A 22,491-nucleotide genomic window follows, 5' to 3' on the forward strand; every position below is an offset into this window, starting at 1 on the left:
TTTAGCTTTATTATGTCGATCAATTTGTTGACCAAAGGACCAGAGCTCTAGCTTGGACTTTGGAAACTACAACTGTTAACTGCATTTCCCATGTGTACTTCCAAGAAGAAACATAGTTGGCCTCCCTCTGATGATAAATGTAAAGCAGATCAAAACAGAGAAAAGCATGATATTATTGCAACTCGGTGGCAACAGTCTTATTTATTCCTGTCAGAATTTTATGTTTGCCGAGCGGCTCGTGCACTATATGTGTTTTAACATATGAACATATCTGCACCACTGCTGGGCACATGTTTCTGTGTCTCAGTTACATAATAATATACCTATGCACTGCAAGAAAATTATACGTCTGCCTGTCATGGCTAATGGAAGCAGGACAGGAAAGGAGGACCCGCATTCAGACTGAAAGGCAGGCAGATTAAATGAACTTAAATGGTGAAAAATAGGCAGATGAGATGACAAGCAACAGCCGCTTGGGTGATGAGAGAACTTGATTCAGGTGTGTGAGTTGGGAGGGAAGCTCAGGTGAGAGGGGATGTGGAGCAGGTGAATAAGTGGAACAATAAAAAAGATAAGTCTGTACATCTGGTGGATGGGTGAAAAAATGGCTGGTCTGAAAGGGAGAACATGGAGATGAAGGGAAGTGAGCAAGAGCCGGAGACTTAGGGCCAAGGGGAACAAGGAAGCAGACTGTGACACTGCCAGCAAATATCAATCTAACTGCAACTGTGGAGCACTGCTGCCCATTAAATAGGATATTCTCAGAAAGATTTAATATTTGACCTTTTATTTTCTGAAATCATCTCATCACATCTGTGGAGAAATGTAATAATTTCCAGGCATGACTAACTCCTTCATTTCCATTATGCACTGGGTTGCAGGACAGCGGCGTCTTGTCAGCACCACACTCCCCAGATCAACACCACACTGCATCACATATCTGCGGGCTGATATCCTGAATATATTTAACTCTTCCTGTGTGAACACGCTGCATTCTCAGAACTTACTCAGAATCAGTGAGTGGAGTGATGTTTGGGACACAATGAATAACTGCTGTGCTCTTCCAACATGGAGAAAGAAAACGGGCTTTTCCTTAAGGTTCGGAGAAAAACTCTGACTGCCTGGAATCAGCAACATAAATTCATTCATTGTGTGTTAGAAAGAAAACTTTATTCATGAGCAGGGCTTTGATCACAGTGGACAGGCCTAGAAAGAATTGCTTTATTACAGAATTTCAGCTAACTGGTTAGTTGATTTAATTGACAAAATATGTGAAATAGTCATCCTTTTGCAAATGAGTGAAGTGATGTCTTTTAAGGTTAGGGGCATGTATATTTGTGAATAATTGGATGCAGGGCACAATGTTTTAGATGTAACCGTAGTTTTTAGCCACGCTAGCAGCACGACTCTAGGTGATAACAATAATGGCCAGTCAGCTTGTCGGTCGCTATAACTCAACAGCTATTGGATGGATTGGTATTAAATTTGGTACAGAAATTAATGGTCCTAAGGGAAGGAATCCTCCTGACTTTGGTGATCCAGTGACACTGCATCAGAAGTGCAGATATCAGTTATGGAAATCAATCTTGTAACCAAGGATCTGAATTTGTGGTTTGATGACGCAGCCATGTTTGCAGATTTTGACCATACTCTGCTCTGTATGCACAGAACAGAACTGCAGCTGAATTGATTTTCATAGAGTTAAATCAACACAGTGCAGTCTTTCAAACACTGCAACCTCCCTGCACTTCACTGTCGGGACAAGAGGGTGACTAGAGTAGATGCCTGAATGTACCTTTGTTGGTCTAATTTAAAACCAAACAGAGATCAGAGATTAAACTATCCTATGTTTATCACAACGCCACAGGCCACCAACAACATTAAATATATCGTGACCATGTATAATATTTATAGTTATGTAACAGGGAGTATTTCCATGCATTAAACGTTGCATGCTGGATAAAAAGACACAAATCTGTACTGAGAAGGACTAATACCACAGTATAAACAAGTCTTTATTTAGATTTCCTTTGATTTTGTATTTTTCTTACAAACATTTTTGATACAAAACGTGTATTGGAGGCCAGACATGAGGCCAGAAGCATCTGCATTCACAATTCAGTACAAGTCTATTACATTGTAAACTGCTGATCTATTTTTAATGACTGTGGAAGATCCAGACAGACAAGCATCATAATAACAAGGCCATCCGTCTGCATTTCTTTTATTGATGACTGTTTTCCAAATGGAAAAAGTCATCAATAAACATGAATGATTTTGTTGTTGTTGTTGTAATACTTGTCATGTTTTCTTAGATACTTGTTTATTACAATTTGTTTGTCATTGTTTCAGGACCATTGTCAACTAAGAAACGGAAACAGAAACACAAAGACAGACAGATGTTTTTTTTTTTTTTTTTTTAGCACATTCCCATTAAAAACACATTTGTTATAGTAACAAACAGCAGAGGAAATCCATTATTGTGCTCACTTGTCTGGGCCTGACAAGGTGTTAGTGGGTCTGGGGAAAATGGGGCTGGAACTGCAGGCACAACTATAGGATAACATTTATTTGCCTCTAGCTGTTCTGCACCGTCTCTCCTGTCCCCTTAATGAGGCGCTTGTGTCCCCTTTTTCCTGCTGGGCCACGGGGCTTAGCAAAGGCCTGTTTGTGGGCATGCTGCTTGGGATGGACCTCATCATACAGAAACTCCTCTGTTAGTTCATCTCCATCGTCAATCTCCAACTGTACACAGATGCAAAAAAGAAAAAAAGAATGAAAGTAAGCATGTTGGTGTCACAAATGTTTTTCGCACAATCTAGGCTATGCCATGAAATCCATTAGAAACCAGTGAACATAGATAACTTATTTATTAGTCTTGTTAAGACTGTGTGAATTCCCCCAATGTAAGTCCCCTGAATGCATCCTCATATGTTTTCAGTTATTTCGATTTTTCACACTTCATTTATTAACTATCAGTTGTCAACATGAACATCTGGATGCTGTTTCACGGCATCTTCACACTGCTAAGAATACAATTCTGGTGGAGAAACAGTTATTATCCTTTATTTATTTGTTTTGTAAGTCTAAAATTAGTTTAAATATACTTTGTCTGAAATACCAGAATCGGCCTCTAAATTACCCACTACATGTAAGGTTTTAATTGAAGGTTGCTACAAAAAAAAAAAAAAAAAAAAAAAAAAATCCCAATTTCCTAGAAAACAAATGCGGAGAACACATAACCTCAGTGTCCTCAGTGGGAGCTATAACCCTGTACAAAACAATTTTCTATCCCTCTCTCCATCCATTACCTTTTTAGCAATTTCCAAGTTGTAATCTTTCTCCACTTCCTCCAGTAATCGACTCTTGCAGCTGGAATATAGCATTCGTTCCTTGATGCTACAGCTGTACCCTGGCATGGAGTATATGAACACTGTAGACAGAGCAGAAAGAGAGGGAGGTTTCTAAAATTATAAGCAAATATTTATATTTCTGATGTAAATCAGAGGTTCAAAACCTGGGGACAAAACCCCCCTAAGAGATCGAAAGATGATCCAAGCAGTACAAAAATAGAATAATATTTCTGTTATTTAAAATTATGTTGATTTTTTTTTCTGGCTTGTCTCTGAATTTTGGTTTTTTTCTTTCTAGTGAAGTACTGGATACATTCTCCTCTTTAGGGCTATACAAATTCTTCAAATGAAACCATGAGATATGGAAAACCAATATTTGGTTGAACTGCGCACAGCTCCTGTTCACAGTAAGGCCATTTTCTGACACGACAAATCACACACAGGTCACAGGTCACTACTGCTTAATTTTATGGGGTCTCTAGCCAAATAGCTGAAACAGTTGGGAACTACTGATGTAGTTGAAAGGGGATATAATAATACTCCTCATCACTGTCTCTCATGTGTGCAGTCCAGGTGTACGGACGTTCATACCAACAGATTCCAGGTAGTCTCCTTCGTGGGAGTGTTTGTAAAGGAAGAAGTGGTATCTGGGAGTGTCTTTGGGAACTCTGCGGGGCAAATCTCGGGTTTCTGTCGGGTTGGAGTGGACCAGCTCGATTATCTCCTTCTCTACATCCAACCTCTGAAACACAATGAATAAATGCACAGTGGAAATCTAGTTCATCAACAGTCCTGACACCAGACTGCTCTTGATGGAACAATGCCTCTGTTGTTTTTTATGTCAAGCCCTTAGGCTCACCAGTTGTATGTAGTTGATTTGTTTTCGGGCAAGTAGCTGGAGGGCTCTCTTGGCTGTCTCCTGCAGAGGGAAAGCGAGGCCCTGAAGTGTCTGGTGCTTACTCTCCACGCTGATCTCTGTCTTCACCTGCAGGGGGCAGCAAGCAAATACACAGATTTCAACTGTTACTTTAAGCCTTTAAAGGATGATCCTGAAAGTGTTAACTGGGATAATACAGCTTTATATTTCTACACTGTAGTGCAAAAATGTGACGCATTTTTATTATACTCAGTAGATGAAGGTTCTTTCTTTTTCTTTCCCTATTAACATCAAATCTGAAGTCATATTAGATATTCACATATGTATCATGTTACAACATACCTGTTTAACCCGGCCCTGAAAAAGCAATCATAATAAAAAGTTACATTTCAAATAGAGGAAGCATATTTAAGACAGAAGCAAAAAAAAAAGATTCAGCTCACATACAAAGCTATGTGCAATGATGACAACACAGCTGTGGGTGTGTTGACCTCTCACCTCTGTGATTTTGATCCTCTGGAGCTCCTGCTCAGCTAATGTGAGCGGGGCAGGACCAGAGCAGGATGACACATGATGCTGGTAGCCCAGCAAGCAGACGTCCTCCTAATGTTGCAAGCAAAACAAGAGGGCCTTCAAAATGTGTCATCAGAGCAAAAATAGACAATCCGTCCTAGTAAATTATACTGAATTTTGATGGTTCTGACCTCAGCTGTGCCAAACATCTCATACTTCACATAGCCACCACCAAACTCTTTCTTCACTGTGGCACGGGTGGCAGCGTACAACATCTTTTGTTTCACCTGCAGCCATCAGAGGAAAAATGTATGTGTTTGAACTTTTGTAAACACAAGATTTTCAAGAAAGAAAATAAATCCTACAAAACTTCGAGTTTATTAAAATCTGAACAAATATGCTTACTTAGGTATGATCAAGCTAAAAACAATAATTATTTTCATGGGGCACTCCACCAGTTTCACACAAGGTCAGTTTACTTATTATAGTTCTCTAATGTCTTCTGTGGCTCTGATGGGAACTTTCAAAACTGATGGTGTCTTTAGAGAGCACAAATTTGACAGAGAGTCTCTGTTACAAACCAGAGATATGGAGTTTGAAGGACGTGGGTGTTTACAGTACAAGGCAGGAAGGTGGTAATGACTGACACTATCAAGTTGCATTATGGGAAATGTAGGATCCTGCATTTTTGGAGCACGGCACAAGCTAGGACTGAGTTACCCTTCTTATGTAAGATTTCCTCTTATGTGATCATGGGTATAGTCCTTATAGCTGTTTAACCTCTAACCATTAGACACATTATGATGCCATTATGAAGTTATGGCTCTTTGTCTAATGTGATTACTATGCACTTGGATGTAACTGGTTTATTAAAGTCTGAGCACATATGTTTTTAATTTAGCTGTGATTTTCCACTTAATATGATTTTTTAAATTTTGTACTTCTTACACTCTAACACTATGTTCTTTTAATTTTCTATAATATATTTTCTATTCTATTATAATTATTATAATTGTATGATATGTAATTATTATAAAGCATATTATAATGTAATACTGTGTATAATGTATAATCAGAATCTGTCAGAATGGTGGTTTTCTTCAACTATGTTAACATCCGTATGATACTGATGCTGTTAGTATTAGTTTTACCTGATGATGGTCTGAGAACTAAAATGACATTATTAAAGTGACTTTTTGGCTATTCAGGAAAATAAATTAAAAATTGAAATAAATAAATAATGGGACTAGGATCTACAAGTCAGGATGTTGTGTCCTTTGCTGCTTCAGTTTTGACTGACCACCCCAGCTTTATGGAAATACAACAGTAAATTACTTATAATGTGTACATTTGAGGTAACCATCTATCAAAAGCAATATGTGTATGTGTATGAAAGATACGTGGTATGTCTTACTGGAGACTGGTCAGGGGACCATGATATGAAGATCCACTCGTAGCCCAGTGCATTCTGGGAGTCAAGGCGGTACAGGACATAGCAGGGCTCCTGGTCATCCAGGAGAGGAAGCAGGAAGTGATCATAATCCTGGTCCCAGCTCTTTACCGGCTCTCTGTAGGCCCCTAGCACCAGCTGCTCTGAAAATCAGACCACTACTTGTCACATACCTTAGCCCCCTTCACATATGGAGCACATACAGTAGGAATCAGATGACACTACAGTCTACAGTCACAGGCAGTAATGGTTTACATGCAGCAGTATTATTATTATTACAATTTAATAACAAGAAGCAGATGCATTCTGTCAAAATGTTCTAGGTCTTTACTACAACTACAACTTTTATAAATTCTGTCCTTTAACTGAAATACAATGATTTTTTATTTTTTTTTTTTTTACATTGGTTCTGACCTTTTGCTTCTTAAATTTTCCTGTTTAATTATACTGATTAAAAATAACAAAACAAAATAAAACACATGGACACTTTCAGGTAGTGTTTCTTTTTATGTGAGCTGTAACATTTTAAGATCTATCCATCCATCCATTAGCTTTATTGCATATCCTTTTAAAAATCCTACTGGGCCAGTCTGAGTTGACATTGGGCAAGAGGTAACACCCTGGACAGGTCTCCAGGTTATAGACAAGAGAGAGATAAACAACCACTCACATTCATACCTGCTGGCAATTTAGAGTCATTTTAAGATCTATCATGTCTTTACATTTTAATATACCTATTATTATTTGTAAGTACAGCATATTCAGATGCCAGTCTGATATCTTAGCTTATTTTAGATAAGATAGTAGTAGTAGCAAGTACTAGGTAAGTAATTGCCATATAGAAATGCCAAATTAGGAACAGTGTCTCTATTACATAAATTCCACAAGAGAGCGCTTAAGTTAATTTTTCGACAATAAACTTGATCTATAAAATACCAGTGCTTCTCACAGTCTCCTGAAGCCTAAAGTGACCTCTTCAAATGTCTTGCTTCATCCATCCAAGACCCGCAATCCTAAAGACAGTCTGTTTATAATATTATCAAAAAGAAAAGACCTGTCGTTTTTGCTTAATTATCAGAATAATTGTAGATGAATTTTCTGTCAGTCACCTAAGCGATTAATTATCTCAGCTTCATGTTCAACCAACATCACGGTCTCATTGCTGAAGTCAGACTCAGAACCTGCACTGAGGGCCCCGCTGTCTCTCGGTGTGCTCTGCTGAAAGAAAGCAAAGACCCACCACTGAGTTAAAAATGTTACGGGGTTCATTTCTGACTGACTTGACAGGACTTGGTTAACTCTCTCAAAGGAGTTGACGTAATCAAAACCTTAATAACTTGGCTTAATTAAGTGCACAAAACATATGTATAAACCCAAAGTCTGATGTCCTTGTGGGGTGCAGGGGGATTTCCTGACTGTCTCTTGGGGCATGTTGCTATTCTGAGCTGCAACACATTCCTCCTCTGGCCACACATACTTTCCATCAGCCATTCTCTCTTAGTCCCTATCTTTATAGGTCTATGTCACTTTTAAACTGTATGTAAACTACTCACTTCAGGTGTTGCTTGCTATCTTTGTTTTCCCTTAAAGTTGAAAACAGAGGCGTAAAATCATTAGATACCAACAATCAGGGGACAGTTGATAGGAAACCGAGTTGCATCCCGCGCCAGTGGTGATGAAATCGACTGGAATGATCTTGTTTCTCTTTTGACACTGGAACAAACATGAGTGTCACTGGGCAGCAGCGTGCAACCATGTCAAGTCACACGTCGCTCAGAATAGTCAAGTGACGCCTCAGAGAGATCAAAGAGCTTCAGTCAGGAAGTGAAACAGAGCTGACAGTCTTTTGCTGTGAGATAGTCTCACTCTGTCGCCATGCTCCTCTCTGTAGACATCAAGATCAAATGTTTTACATAATCGGCACAGTCCACAAAGATAGCGGCGAAAAGTCCCAGAATGCATGTCATGAATCATATGACGGCGTGGCAGGGGTCAGGTGCCAGAACAAGATGTAAACACCTCATGAACATATCGGCCCACATCCACAACCAGCCACCTAGCAATCTATTGCCTCACTGACCATTTTTTAAATAAACTGCTCAGCTGACACACTGAACGCCTGTTTTCACACAGCCAAACAACAGCTGCTGCAATCTTCTCTTCCTAGACGTTAGCCACGTAGTCTGTGGCACTGGTTTACCAACCTGTTTTTTGGCTTATGGTCATTTAATACTTAGCTATCTTCTACTTAACGTAACCTGTCGATACAAGCTGTGTGTCTCTTGAGTGGTTCAACTGAAGACAGGCCCAGTTTGTGCCTCTCATGTATTATGCATTGGAGTCACAGAGCTAAGCTTCTGTTTTTCTGATGAAATAAATACCCACAAATCTTTGAAGAACCCAGGAGGTACTTTAACAACATTTCTAAAAGTTTTCCCAAAAATTCTAAAGACTCTTCTAACCACGTGGATGAAAAGTGTTTCTGTTTGCAGCATGACACAACATATTTTTGACTTGTTTCTCAAGTTGTTTCTTCATCCAGACAAAGATGGTAGCTGGAAATTGCTCAATTGCTTGTTTATTGCATGAAACAAAATTTCAAAAATCTTACACTCAGATATATGGTGTCTATACTTATGTTACATTGTATTATCATTTTTTTCCATACAAAATTATGTCTTTGTTTCTTTTTGTGTGTGCTTCATACAAAACAAACAAGGCAATGTATAATCTTTGGCTACCATTTGAATTTTTTCATCCAGATTGTTAGAACAATCTTTTAGAACAGCGGTAAGTGTTGTTAAAGAATTGTCTAAGGTTTTCAAAGATCACCAACAATGCTTAGCTCTGTAACTCGAATGTAATGCCAGTGATTTTTGGATCTCAGATCGTTTCATGTGAGTTTTAGAGGCTGAAGTTTAGTAGTAGCTGAGTTTTGCTCTTTATTATTTCCTGACCCAACAATCAACTCATGGCCCCTTGTGAGAGACCTGACCCCCAGGCTGGGAACCACTGGCCTATAGTATCAGGTCGCGATAAAGCGGCAGGACGACTGCTTTGGAAACTTTCTGAGCCACACCACAAGTTTTACAGTCAGGTTTTAGCTAAAGTAGATTATACAGATTATATTACAGAGCAGTGGTTTACAAACGGTTTTTTCTTTTCATTTCTTCATTTCATTGGTTTAACTATTAACAACAATGTGATAATAGACATTTAATAGTCTAATTATAGTCATTTAAACTATCATTTCATTAAAGTTGCAATGACTAAAAAAAGAAAGAAAATCCGCAACTTTCTTGATAATAGATCCATCATTTATGTCCTTTCAGCTTCTTGTTTGTGAGGACTTTGTTTTTCTGTTTTATTTTCATTGCAAACTGGGTTTTGGACTGCTTTCTGACATTACATGGTTGTAATGTAAGGGGTCACAACCCAGAAACATTGGGAACTACTTTTTATAGGATAGATACTTCTATAAATAATACAAGTGATTTGCTATTTTGTAATGTAATAATCTCTGGAGCTCAGTTTTAAAGCAATCCATCTACTGTGCAATGCTATAGATTAGACTGCAATACACAAAACTAACATCATGACTGATTTATGTTTTACCTCCAACCCTCCTCAGGGCCCGCTAATACCCATCTTTACACTGCTGGGTCACTCACCGTCTTGGATGCGCACCTTGATCAGGCGCACTGCTCCACCTCTTGCTCTGGCCAGGAAGTCTCTCAGCTCTGGCGTCACCACTAGTGCGAGAAACATGGCGGGTCAGGAGTCTCTTCCTCCTGCCAGGTGCTGTAGCAGGGGTGTTGAGAGACAGAAGAAGAAACAGGCTTGACTGGAGCTCCACAGCACCAGGCCCAAATATTCAGTCCAGTCAAGAGGCAGTGAAGTCCAACCAAGAGAGCCTGTGGTAAAAACGTCCTTTACCTCAAATGATGTGACTAAGTACTGTTCTGACTGCTGAAGAAGAGGATTGCTGAGTGTGTCTCGACACGATGAGAGAGTGTGACAGTGTGAGAAGGGACATCGCTCAAGTAACTAGGACAGTATCATGTGCACACAGAGAGGGAACCTGATCACCTCTGTCCCAAATTTAGCTCTGACTGACTGTCCAGTCCTGGGTACTTGTCTGTGAAACCCCCACCGCACACCAGGACCAACAGAGGAGTGTGACCCAGCAAACCGAGTTAACAACTTCTGAGCCAAGACCAACTCAAGTCTGATGCATTGGCCCGGAACAAGCCTTATTGAGAGGTCACCTGTTAGATCTTAATGCAACTCACTGAACTGTTTCATCAGTGACAAAATTCAGTGGATTTTACACTTGTTCCGATTTGGATTTTACCATGTACTGTTTGAGAAAAACAGCAATATTCTGCTGTTTCTGAATTACAAATCAATTATTTAAAAAAAAAAAAAAACTAAACAAAATCAGCAAATTTCATTGTGTTTAGTATGGAGCCAAATTAGATCAAACAGAGCATGGTGCCATGGAAAGTTTATCCATTTTAGTCAACTCTGTAAATCTTACATCTCAGTTTACCCCACACATTATGTGTAGTGAGAATAAACCTGACTATGAATATTACACTGGCAACTAAAATAACCTCATCTCAAAAAACCCCAAAACAAACAAAAACAAAACCCTACTAAAATATTGTCAGCTTGAAATATTTTTCTTTCAAAAACACTAAAAATACATGAATATAACAAATACGATATATAAATAAAATTCACTATGTCATTGTGGTGTGTGGGCCAATCTGAACTGGCTTTCTCATCCAATACCAATGACCACTTCATTCTGTGGTGAAGACAACAATAAGCACAGACACACTAAACACAGTATAGTCAACAAAACGTACAAAGAAATGATTTATTGTTAAATAGAAATATAAAAAAGACAATAGAGAAGAAATCTATTTCTGAAAACTACTTATTTACAATTTGACTGTTTAAATTTGCCACGTCCTTGTGTTCACATAGAGCTGGTTGTGCTGACCCCTGCTGGTCACTTCAAATTTGGCCTTCAACAGAAGCTGGGCATTCCCTTTTCCATCATCAGTCATCAATGGTTGGCAGCCAGAATGCCTGAAAGATCAGAGAACATTTAAAATTTAAGTCACACACAAGACTAATCATGTCATGTTATGACCTTTAAAGTCGCTCAGACGCAGCCTGTGTACAGTTTTAGGCTAGACGGGAGAGCAACGATGACAAAACAATGTAGTGATGCAAAGGAAAAGAAGAAACTTAAGTCCATGAACTGCACAGTAAAGTTACATCACATTGCAAACGACACATGGCCAACATATTCATCTGCCTAACAAAATTTGAAAAGCAATCTTTAAGAACTCAACCCCATTAGTCCTCACTGCTGCACCCACTCACCATGTTGGAGCAGGCACTTGCAAAGGTCATGAACTTGGGGTTGAACTGCAGGCAGGTAATTGGTCCTGTGTGCTTCCCATCTAATAAAGCCACCTTCATACCGCTCTCTGCATTCCACACATGGATCTTTCCGTCCTCAGAGCCTGAGATATATGGACAGTAAAAACAATGGATGAAAACAGGACCAGCATTGTTATATGAATGCTAAGTCCAGCATTCCTTTAAGCAATGCCTTTATTTGTCCGAAGAATGACATTAGCGAGACATTTCATAGATTGCTGGCTTCCTGATATACCACTAAGTATAAAATTTTGTCTTAATATGCACAATATTTGCTATGCAGCATCTTTTACATTTAGGAATCTATTTTTGTATTTTACACTGAGACAACAAGAGAGAAATGGCCGTCTTAACTTACCAATCATAACGAACTGAGAGTCAGGAGTGAATGATGCCTCCAGTGTTACACCTTTACTGTTGTTGTAGCCCTGTGGGTAAATGAACAGCAGCATCCATGAGCAATTATTTTGTGTAAAATAGTGATGCACCAGTGAACACTAGTGTATATGCAGAACTTTTCAGATCCTCATCACTTTTAAAAACATGAATAAGACCCAAACAAATAGCTTCACTCTTTTAATTTGTTGAATTTAGTCATTGAACAGGCGTTAATTGACTGGGTGATGGTTTTCCATACATCTGTAATTTTCAGTGTCACAATGTCCAAAGTGACTGGTGTGATTTAGGTGTGTATCTGTATTTATGTTTTAGTTTCAAGTAATTGATACTTCCATATATTGTGAATGAAGATGAGATGTTTCTTACCCCAAAGGAATGTAGTACAGCGCCCTTAAAAGCATCTAAGATGCGAAGAGCACCGCCATTAGTGGAAAGAAGAATTAGTTTTCCATCGTTGCTAAACTTCAGCCCTGTCCACTCGCATGTCCGATCATACTGGAGCTTGAATGTTGCAAAGGGACCCTGTTGACAAGAATGATGATGACTATATTGCTTCCATTAAATTGGAGCTATGTGTTTAAAATTTTAGATAAACAAACACTTGCCTTGTCAAATGACCGCAGGTCATAGAGTTTAACCATCTCTGAATTAATTCCCGCAGCAAAAATGAGACCCTCTGGATCAAAGGAGCACACTGGCTTCCCCTGCAGGTGCATCAGACCCTATAAAGTGACAAATGACAAGACATGGTCAGTATCAACTATATCCCTCTTTTACAATTTCATATTACATATCAGAGCAGCACCAGTGGAAGTTCACCAAATTACAAGAAAAGACCCTTACCTGGCAGTTAGGTGACCGGAGATCCCACAGTCGGATAGTTTTATCTAATGAGCCAGAAATAAATGTGTCGTCCACAGGAGACATGGAGAGAGACGTCACTCTGATCATAAAAAACAAGGAAAAAACATGAGGACATCACCTCCCAACTTGATACAGTAAACCAAACTAAGGGACAAAACAGAGAAAGACAGGCCAATATAAATCCAGTCCTCACCTTTTGTTATGCCCAGGAAAGTAGCGGATATATTTGTTGTCATGAAGGGACAGGTACCGGATAGTATCTTTGGAAAAAGGAGCAACACTGTTAGAGTGAGGAAGAAAACTGCCATGACATACATTAGACATAACAAGCCGAGGCCAGAACCAAACTGGCATTAAAAACATGAATACGATTACGAGCAGGTCTGATGAGTAGACTCAACCGTGGGCAAGGCAGTCACTTGTACAGTTAGCTCCTGTATGGGGCAGAATAACAGACCCTCAAACTGTACAAACAACTACCTCAGACCAAAGTGAGTAGTGTGCCCTCTGTGATCCAGCAGCTTTCCACAGGGGAATGGTGTCCTTTACACATTAGTGTCTCCTCAGTTCAACCAGTAAAACATATCACAATGCTGATAGACTTGATACATCAAGATAGCATAATTTTAGAAATTTTGATTAATCTAATAAAGCATTACAGTGAAGTGTTTCAACTGTCTGAATATATACAAAATACACAATTGATACCTCCACATTTTGCCACTATCAATGCCTCTAGTGACTTTCTATTATTTATTTATTCACACATATAATATCATTACAGGTAAAACAATTGATTGATGAATTCTTCAATCTTCAATATACAAACAACATCACCTTGGGCACAAACTGAAATTCATTCATGCTACATTACCACACAAAAAAATACCAATACCAAGTATTCATGCATCAACATACCATCGATTTTGTTGGAACTGTAGACCACAGTATTTGCAGCATGTGTGTACCTGATCAGATCCACTCCATACTTTTTACTGTAAAGAGTCCTCTTGGGTCTGCCATAAATCAAAGCGAATAAGAGAGAGCAAAAGAGCATTTAAATCACCAAAAATGTTAATCTGTTCTGACAAATAATGTCATTGACTTTCTGTAAATATTACTTGACATTTAGGAAAAAAATGCCACACAGATTCAAGTTACAGCCTCAAGTTACTTGCTTCTTCTTTGTTTAACGTCTTCATGTACTGAGAACTGTGTTGTGACATTTTCTAGCCGATGAATCACATAAATACTAGCAGATTACTGCAGGGCTGCATTATGTCCACTATTAGTTACCTCTCCTTATTCACGGATTAACTGTTTAATCTATAAAATGTCAGAAAAGAGTGAAAATTATCTGTCAGTCTTTTTTTCCATCCAAAATAAATAAGTGACACTTGGTCACACTTGTGAAGCTGGAACCAGTAATGCTTTACATTATTGCTTTAAAATAAACAAGTTACACGATTAATCAGTTACGAAAATCTCGACATTGTTAGCGACTCATTATTTCAGCACTTGGATCGTAATCAATAACGATTTTCAATACCAGCTGATCTGCAGATTGGTTGCCTGCTATAATTTTCAAAAGGCCGAAATGATGTATTTAAATTACTAATTTCATTTGATCAACAATTCAAAATCCCAAAATCTTCAGTTTACAATCACATTTGACAATGAAAAGCAGCAAACTATCACATTTAAAAACCTTAAACCAGCAAATGACTGAAACTCAGGAAAATGTCGATCAACTAATCAATTAATGACAGCAGCTCTATTCAGCACTATTTGTTATCTTAGCCTTTTTATCAAAATTACTAATATATTGCAAATGATAGGGTATTTACTTTCATACTACTAGCAGTCCAATTTCACAAATATAGTTTTTGTTTTTAAACAACTCATACATACCTAATAGTTAATAACGTTAGTCTATTTAATTGTAAAGACATTTTAAAAGATCTAGGTCTATTTCTGATAATATGATGAACACATAGCATGTTACTTACTAGTGCATAAGCTGAAACACTATAAACTGACAGGATTAAAGCTGCACTTGTTCTCAAACTGCATGCACATATGGGAATTTCACATTTAATACAATCGCTGCTGAGTATTATCGCAGTGCAGCAGGCCTCGCTAGTTAGCACCGCAGGTAGCTATCGTCAAAAACAACACAGCAAAAACGGACAGAAACCGCACTTACTTTCCCTCTTGGCAGTCGTACAAGACCAAAGAATCATCGTCGCTGCTGGAAATAATCGTTTCTCCGTTTGAACTGAAGTCGAAGCAGTTAATTTTGTCTGAGTTTTCTCGAAACACCTTAGCAACCCTAAAGCTCCGCAGCACATTGTCCGTCAGCTTCATGATGGCCTGTCTGTCTCTGAGGGGAAGCAGGCCCTCGTTTTACCCTTTAAATCGGCCCTACTGATATCAGTTATGGTATTTCGTATAGATATATGAACTGCAGCGGTGCTAAAAGTTATTTTAGAATAAGTATAATTCAAAAACGGCAGCGATAGCCCGCCTGTGTTACTTCTCATCTACGGGAGGGAAAAGCACCGCCTTCGACACGTCGGTGACGCGCACCTGATACGCGCATTGGACAGAAACAACGCGATATGATGGATAGTATCGCGATAGTTGCATCTAGCTACAAAAAAAGTGTAGCTAATGCAGTTAATTAGATATACAAGTCCTGTTTCGTTTTGCAGGTTTAGGAAAAAAAAAAAAAAATTCCCGGACCGGAGTTAGCTCCCTATTCCCTCCCAGCGCCCCTCTGCTCCGGCTCTTTCCGACACATTTAGCATTTCGTGTTGTTCCGCCTGCTCTACTTTCTGCCAGCTTCCAGGTCTTACTCCAGACAGCAACATGACCGCGGGAGGAGTGCAAAACAAAATAACAGCAGGAGTTGTTTCCTCGCTGAGAGGGAGGTCTGAGGTATGGACCCGGTTTGACTGTCCTGTCAGCAGCCTGTGTGTGTGTTTTTGTCGGATATCAGGAGGGCGAGCATTTGCTTGGATACTGAAGGGATCGACAGTGAGCTAACGTACAAATACAGGCTGGAAGTTCAGGTTCGAGTGAGCTTAAAATAGAGTCCTCATTATTTCTAATATAGAGTTAAGCTTTAGCAAACGTTGTGACCTGTAGAAATACTCCTCAACAAGCCATTAGTTCGCCACATAAATGGCTATTAAACTCAAAAAAGTTGGACAAACGTGTACATTATTATTCACAGCTGTTTTGCCAAGGGTCCGTGTAAATTTCCGCCTGATCTTAATTTAAAACGCCTGATGTTTTGTTCCCGGAAAAGTCGAGTTTCTCTCATGCCCATGGGTGTATTGGATGAATAGGAGAGTTATAATAATTGACATCCGTAGTGATACGCAGGGCTGCAACTATGGACAATTTGCATTATCGACTGATCAAATATTCCAGTGATATAATATCTGTGATTAATGCATTTATCATTTAGTTCAGAAAAAAGGAAAAATCTGCTCCAATTTCCCAGAAGTTGAGATATGCTTGGTGTTTTGACCAATCAATGCTCCAAACCCCAAAGACAGTCAGACCTGACATAAGACCTGCATTCAGTGTGCACATTAATAAGTTTAAACCAGCTTTAGGTTAGTTTAAACACTGAATTTAGGTTGTGGACCCTTTGAACTATGTCACAACATGAATGGGTCCAAAGTCTGTTGGATTCTGTGCACATGAATTTCATCACTGTGGTCGATCTTATACCAGCACTAACCTAACTTATGGTATTACTGAACCGTCTTTTTTGTAGTCACCCAGTCTGTGGCAAACAAAATGTAGGTACAACGAAAGAAGCAGTGCACGGCTGGGTGGCCCGTGCTCTGATATGTCCCGTGGTCCATTCAAGTCAATCATTACACACAGGGTACACAACTACAGTCAGTGTCTGGTCAGATTTTTGCTACACTGACTGCTCCGCTGAAGCACACATAACAGGCTTCCACTGGAATCCACAGGCTTTATATCCCATTTAAAACTTTCACAGGTAGGCAGCTGCACAAATCTTCAGAAGGCACAGTTTTTTTGGGAAATGTGTTAACTGACTTATGGCAATTACCTTAGCAATATTTTAGTTGATATAAACACAAAACCACTAGGTAAAGGTTTGCACACTTCATTTTTAGCCTTTAAATGTAAAATTAATGCATGAAGAAAATATTCATTTATGAGGGTAGAGTAGGTAAACAACAGCACCACACACTAGTATAATCCTGAAGTTGTGATTAAGTTAAAGTATGATATCACTATTTAAGTACAGATTACTTGTGGTCAAATACATTTGTTTTGGGGCTGTATTCCTCTCATGGGCTATTAAATGTTTTCTTTACTATTTGCATTTTACTCTTCAGACATGCCTCTCTTTTCAGTGCAGCTTGCTAGCAGGTGTAGTTGTATAAGTACCACACCTTGATATAATTAATTTTTTCAGCAGTACTCACTACATCATGCTGGACTGCATGGTGACCTCTGACACAACATAAATGCTAACACTATATATGTATAGTGTATATATATGTATGCAATGATATGCTGTAATTGTAATATTTCCTTTCAAGTCATATTCTATATGTGTGGTGTTTTTAAAATAATGTGAACTGTCTTTATATGCTGTGATTTGATTTTTCATTCCTTAGGCAGTTTCTGCTCAGACCCCGTGAGCTTTCCATGGCACGTGTTCTTTCCTTGTTCCGGCCTCAGCCTTTTCTGGCACTCGTGGGCAGAAGGAAACCTACGTTTTGCAAAATGTCAATGGACTCACGGGCACGCGAGGTGTTTGCAGCTGCAGTGGAGGCTGTGCAGCCAGACACTGTGGTCCGGCAGAGTATAGAGCGCAAGGAGGACTCAGTCATTATCAGTGGTCAAAAATACACACTCAAACACAACCTGCACATGGTGGGCTTTGGAAAAGCTGTACTGGGTATGGCTTCTGAGGCAGAGAGGATAATGGGGGATCACTTGGTGAAAGGAGTCATAAGTGTGCCACATGGGATTCAGCAGATATTACAGCAGCATGGGAAAGAGTAAGCAAAAACCCTAAGAAGTGGACAACTTAAGGTGTGACACAGAAAACAAGACAATAAATATAAAATTTAATATAAATTTCTCACTTCCATCACAGCCACCTGTTGTTGAAAGAAAACAGTCGCATCAAAGTAATGGAGGGAGCTAAACACAACTTGCCTGACTCTGATGCCCAGAAGGCAGCCGAAGGAATCAAGCAGTTAGCCAGTGAACTGACAGAGAAAGATTTGTTACTTGTACTGATTTCAGGTAACACATTACTTCTCATAATTTTAATTCTTTACAAAATTAAAATGTAAATATAACAAAAGGTGGTTCAACTCTTTCTAGGTGGAGGCTCTGCACTATTACCTGCACCCATCCCACCAATCTCATTGCAAGAGAAACTGGATGTTACTCGCAGACTTGCAGCTGCTGGTGCCACTATTCAAGAGCTGAACACTGTGCGTCGTGCCCTTTCTTTCTTAAAGGGTGGAGGGCTTGCACATTATGCTCACCCTGCACAGGTAACATACTTTTATTTTTTAAACAGCTGTTTGTTAAGAAGTCATTGTGCTGTGAAAATATCACCCCTCTGACCATTTCACAGGTGGTTGCGCTGATACTGTCCGATGTGATTGGAGATCCTCTGGACTTGATAGCCAGTGGCCCCACAGTCCGGACTGAAGTGTGGCCTGAGGAAGTTTTGTCAGTCCTTGAGCAGTACAAGCTGTTGAACTCTCTACCAGCTTCAGTAAAGGATGTCCTTGGGAGACCAAGTCCCCGGTGGAAGAAGAATAAGGATGAAACAGATAAAGCAGAAAATGTTTTCAATGTTGTTATTGGCTCCAACAGCGTTGCCCTCAAGTGCGCAGGTCGCCGTGCCCGAGAGCTAGGTTTCCGCCCTGTTGTTATGTCACCAGGAGTGTGTGGTGATGTGAGGTCGGTCTCCAGACTTTATGGCCTCCTGGCCCGCTTTGCGTGCTCTCGAGAGGAACCTCCTCCTGAGATTGCCGCTGAGGTGCTGAGGCTAGGGCCTGAAGTAGGTGTGGAGAGCTGGGACCTGTGCCGTACCATGCAGGTCTTGGGTGAAGGGCGTACAGAAGGATGGGGTGCCACATGTCTGTTAGCTGGAGGTGAGCCCACTGTGGAGTTGACAGGAAAGGGTCGAGGTGGTCGAAACCAGGAGCTGGCTTTGCGAGTTGGATTGGAGCTGAGAGGCCTGCAGCTCCCACCTAATGGTCCTGTCTTCCTGAGTGGTGGAACTGATGGTCAGGACGGACCCACTGAGGCAGCAGGGGCCATTACTGATGGAGGTTTGTATGAAGAAGCAACAGCACAGGGACTGGACATCAACAATTTCCTTACCAACAATGATTCTTACACATTTTTTTCACATCTTTCTGCTGGGAAACATTTACTTGTACCTGGCCTAACTTGCACCAATGTGATGGATGTGCACATGCTACTTATTCCAGCAATTCCTATTAACATAAGATAATTCCAAATCTGGATCTGAATCTGGATTAAAAAGTACTGTTTCTGACTTGGCATTTAGATATGGGGTTTTTCAACGCTACATACATTTTTGGCCCATGTAAGTAAAATTCTGTGTAGACCTACATGAAAGCAGGATTGGTATTCCTATATGAAATTCTACCAATGACAAAGAACAAGATTGGGGTATTATATTTTTTTTTTAGTCAATTTTTGTTATCAGCATTAATGATTTTTGAGGTAAAAAAAAAAAACTGGACTTAATGCAAATCTTTTTTTAATCACAGCAAATTGTTTTACAACACAGGTCGGTCTAGAAATTAGAGGAATCAACGTCATCAGTATTTTCAAGTACATTGCACAAATGTAATATCACTCATGCTGTTTGCACAGGACTTGCTTAAGTCAGCTTTGCTTCAGGTACAGCAAGGTACCTAAAATATGCTGATTATTTTATGTAATAGTTTATTTGACAACGACTATGTACATCATTAAAAATTTCTGTAAATACACAATGCACTATATTGTCTTGTACTAGTCTTGTTGCTGCTGTTAAAACAATATAACAACATATTTGTTATAATAGTTGACTGTAGGATGGCTCAAAGGAGGCACACACTATTACACCCCTGACATTTTCATGTTTTTACTGCCCATTAAATCCAAGTGGATGTAACTATGCTTTTTCACAGATTAACATAAAAAAACTAATGTCAAAGTTAAACAAACTTGTATGTATGTACATACACATTTGCCAACATTTATAGCCTTGGGTCTACCCAGAATGGATAGGTCTGTATCAGCTTTGCCACCTGGACATTGCATTTTACTCCCAGCATAAGTGCTCACATTTGAGTAACTTGGGGACTGGACAGGTCACTGTCTGACTGAGAAATAAATCTTCTCACAAGTAACAGTTTTCTTGGCGACTGCAGCAGCTTCTAATTATATTTCTGCATTCATTACTCTTTATCCTCACAAGCCACCAAGAGAGCAGAGAAGCACCCCCACAACATGCTGCCATGCTTCATGGTAGGGGTGGTGGGTTTCTGGTGAATTGTGATATAGTCCAGACCTTGAGTAGGTTCTTCTAGGCAATTAAGCAACAGCTTGTGTTGCATCCAGGTGAAAATCATTAAATCATCTGTCACACTTATTAGACACAAGTGATTTCTATTCCACTGTGCACTTTGGATGTTATAAATGGGATGAATGTGCATGTGTAATTAATCATTTTATATTTGTACTTATTTTTAATCAATCTGCAGAGATATGTTTTCACTTTGACACAGGTGTTTGCTGTGAGTTAATGTTAAAAGATGAATGACACATGAAAAAGTCAAAAGCGGTGATACCTCAACACAGGTATTCTGATTCCCATGAAGTGCATGCAAGCTAACAACAACATGTTATGAGAAACAGCGGTTGTTAAAATTGTACCAGAAAAATCTTCAAACCATATGGATTATTTCTGAAATAGCAGTGATAAAAAATGATCCTGTCCACCATAAGGAATCATAACTATTCACAACTAGACATGTGCACAGCACTTGCTGTCATTATACACTTCCTACTGCGGATGCAATTCAGCCTTACCATTAAAAAACCTGTCCACATCAGCTGGTGTGTTCTGACTTTGAGAATATTTTTTCCTTCCATACACCATTCAAATCCACCCAATTCAAACCCATCAATATTTTTCATATTTGTACTGAAGCCTCTTGAAAGAAATGAAAAAAGTTGACCATGAAGCCAAAAGGTTTTATGCAGAATAAAGTAATGCTCAATGACCAAAGCTGACAAACCAAAATAAATATGTTACAGCACTATATGGTCAATTTAGGGGATATCAGTAAGACACTGCTGGTATGCTTGTAAAGTTTCTCCAGGCGATTGCCAGAGGGTGCATACATCTTGAATGCACTGAAGATGATGCTTTTCAGAAAACTTGGGTGCAGTCAGTGTCTCTGGGAGATGTTAACTGTCCAGGTCTCACTTGGATAAGGCCCAAAAGTTCAAAGTCCGAGCCCATTGTCCTGTTAATCTCGATGAGTCTTCAGAGTATCTCCTGCTTTGCTTTCCCTGCAAGAATAACATAATGTTACTGTCAGCAAAACAATAACCAAAAAAAATTACAAAAAGTAATGTTATTAACTAAGATATCATCTGTAAGAGTGATACACATTTCTACCCCTCCATCATCAGTGACAGAATAATAATAGGCTTCAGTTGAGAGAAGATAATTACACTGTCTCCATCCAACTTTCAAACTAAAGGCAGCATCACTTTACAATGTTATGGGGACTGGATAAACACAGGAGAAAGATCTCACACCTGGCTACCTGCAGTAATACTGACCCAACCAAACTGAAGCAGTGAGATATCAGAGAGAGTGTGAGGAGGGGAGGCCACATGATGCTTGGACACCTACCATCCACTCAGGTGAGGTGCTGTGTCAGGTGTGCCTCCGTTCTGTCCAGTCCCTGAGCATCAACACAGACAGAAATGAAGCTAACGTAGCTAGCACAAGTTACGCAAGCAAGACGGATAAAGACGAAGAAAGCTCACCTTGTCTGTAATACATATCGTTCACTGTATTCCCGTAGACTTTCCATGCAAAGTGAATTGCGATAAGACTAAAAATTAACCAGCTTAGTAAGATCTTGAATATGGAGACCCTCATATCATTGGCGAGCCAGTCGTCTACAAACTCGGAGAGAAACGACAAGCAGCTGTCAGCGATGCGGGATAAAAACTCAAAGTCCCACGGTTCCTCCATATTGTCCAGTTATCCAGCTAATGTGAAACCAACGGGGTGAACTTTGTGCCCGTTGAACAATTTCAAAAACATCGCTTTGGCTATGTAGCTTTGGATATCCCGGTCGCCATCTCTACCGTTACGATGTTTACGACTGGAGAGGGTTGGGGAATCGGAAATGACGTAATTACGTAGCTCCGCCACCTCACAACGTAAACATCCTTCAAAAAAATACAGTTATTTTATTTTTCTTCTAGCTGAACTAAGCGTTTCAGTCTTG

At 39.5% G+C, this 22,491-nt stretch overlaps 4 protein-coding genes across 6 annotated transcripts; 1 reads left to right on the forward strand and 3 right to left on the reverse strand.

Annotated features, from left to right (window-relative positions):
• Window positions 1-1,997: 1,997 nt before the first annotated feature.
• On the reverse strand, window positions 1,998-10,217 carry twf2 (twinfilin-2). Of its 2 annotated transcripts, XM_071494321.1 has the most exons (9): window positions 9,865-10,096; window positions 6,158-6,336; window positions 4,935-5,030; window positions 4,729-4,833; window positions 4,573-4,587; window positions 4,213-4,338; window positions 3,945-4,095; window positions 3,312-3,433; window positions 2,436-2,745 (listed from the first exon to the last, which is right to left on the reverse strand). In XM_071494321.1, the coding sequence occupies exons 1-9, from the start codon at window positions 9,959-9,961 to the stop codon at window positions 2,578-2,580; spliced, it is 1,059 nt and encodes a 352-aa protein (XP_071350422.1). In that variant the 5' UTR covers window positions 9,962-10,096; the 3' UTR covers window positions 2,436-2,577. The 2 variants fall into 2 exon arrangements, with proteins under 2 accessions (XP_071350423.1, XP_071350422.1); XM_071494322.1 differs by lacking the exon at window positions 4,573-4,587 and having other exon boundaries at window positions 1,998-2,745; window positions 9,865-10,217.
• Window positions 10,218-11,059: 842 nt separating this feature from the next.
• wdr82 (WD repeat domain 82) lies at window positions 11,060-15,565 on the reverse strand. The gene is made up of 9 exons (XM_071494324.1): window positions 15,123-15,565; window positions 13,835-13,932; window positions 13,110-13,176; window positions 12,896-12,995; window positions 12,658-12,774; window positions 12,419-12,574; window positions 12,012-12,081; window positions 11,594-11,736; window positions 11,060-11,293 (listed from the first exon to the last, which is right to left on the reverse strand). The coding sequence occupies exons 1-9, from the start codon at window positions 15,281-15,283 to the stop codon at window positions 11,264-11,266; spliced, it is 942 nt and encodes a 313-aa protein (XP_071350425.1). The 5' UTR covers window positions 15,284-15,565; the 3' UTR covers window positions 11,060-11,263.
• A 152-nt stretch (window positions 15,566-15,717) lies between these two features.
• glyctk (glycerate kinase) lies at window positions 15,718-19,968 on the forward strand. 2 transcript variants are annotated; one of them, XM_071494314.1, is made up of 5 exons: window positions 15,718-15,856; window positions 17,590-17,976; window positions 18,075-18,226; window positions 18,308-18,483; window positions 18,567-19,968. In XM_071494314.1, exons 2-5 carry the CDS (start codon window positions 17,621-17,623, stop codon window positions 19,455-19,457), a joined length of 1,575 nt encoding a protein of 524 aa, XP_071350415.1. In that variant the 5' UTR covers window positions 15,718-15,856; window positions 17,590-17,620; the 3' UTR covers window positions 19,458-19,968. The 2 variants fall into 2 exon arrangements, with proteins under 2 accessions (XP_071350415.1, XP_071350414.1); XM_071494313.1 differs by lacking the exon at window positions 15,718-15,856 and adding an exon at window positions 16,802-16,940.
• A 1,225-nt stretch (window positions 19,969-21,193) lies between these two features.
• Window positions 21,194-22,368, reverse strand: tcta (T cell leukemia translocation altered). Its single transcript, XM_071494326.1, has 3 exons — window positions 22,022-22,368; window positions 21,885-21,936; window positions 21,194-21,535 (listed from the first exon to the last, which is right to left on the reverse strand). Exons 1-3 carry the CDS (start codon window positions 22,230-22,232, stop codon window positions 21,493-21,495), a joined length of 306 nt encoding a protein of 101 aa, XP_071350427.1. The 5' UTR covers window positions 22,233-22,368; the 3' UTR covers window positions 21,194-21,492.
• Between the last annotated feature and the right edge of the window lie 123 nt (window positions 22,369-22,491).

Source organism: Trachinotus anak, unplaced genomic scaffold, assembly GCF_046630095.1.
Source record: "Trachinotus anak isolate AG129_WGS33_773 ecotype Australia unplaced genomic scaffold, CSIRO_AGI_Tana_v1 ptg000013l, whole genome shotgun sequence".
NCBI lineage: Eukaryota > Metazoa > Chordata > Actinopteri > Carangiformes > Carangidae > Trachinotus > Trachinotus anak.

Bases quoted from the DNA above. Each gene is read 5' to 3' on its own strand.
- wdr82 (XM_071494324.1), bottom strand. From the start codon at position 15,283: ATGAAGCTGACGGACAATGTGCTGCGGAGCTTTAGGGTTGCTAAGGTG. The intron at 12,996-13,109 runs GTGAGGACTGGA...TTTTATGATCAG, and splicing joins TTTCCTGGGCATAACAAAAG to AGTGACGTCTCTCTCCATGT. The intron at 12,775-12,895 runs GTAAGGGTCTTT...GTCACTTTATAG, and splicing joins TCCGGTCACCTAACTGCCAG to GGTCTGATGCACCTGCAGGG.
- glyctk (XM_071494314.1), top strand. From the start codon at position 17,621: ATGGCACGTGTTCTTTCCTTGTTCCGGCCTCAGCCTTTTCTGGCACTC. The intron at 17,977-18,074 runs GTAAGCAAAAAC...CTTCCATCACAG, and splicing joins TTACAGCAGCATGGGAAAGA to CCACCTGTTGTTGAAAGAAA. The intron at 18,484-18,566 runs GTAACATACTTT...ACCATTTCACAG, and splicing joins ATTATGCTCACCCTGCACAG to GTGGTTGCGCTGATACTGTC.
- twf2 (XM_071494321.1), bottom strand. From the start codon at position 9,961: ATGTTTCTCGCACTAGTGGTGACGCCAGAGCTGAGAGACTTCCTGGCC. The intron at 4,834-4,934 runs GTCAGAACCATC...TTGCAACATTAG, and splicing joins AGATGTTTGGCACAGCTGAG to GAGGACGTCTGCTTGCTGGG. The intron at 2,746-3,311 runs GTAATGGATGGA...ATCTGTGTACAG, and splicing joins ACTTGGAAATTGCTAAAAAG to TTGGAGATTGACGATGGAGA.
- tcta (XM_071494326.1), bottom strand. From the start codon at position 22,232: ATGGAGGAACCGTGGGACTTTGAGTTTTTATCCCGCATCGCTGACAGC. The intron at 21,937-22,021 runs GTGAGCTTTCTT...GTTGATGCTCAG, and splicing joins CGATATGTATTACAGACAAG to GGACTGGACAGAACGGAGGC. The intron at 21,536-21,884 runs GTAGGTGTCCAA...TTATTCTTGCAG, and splicing joins GCACCTCACCTGAGTGGATG to GGAAAGCAAAGCAGGAGATA.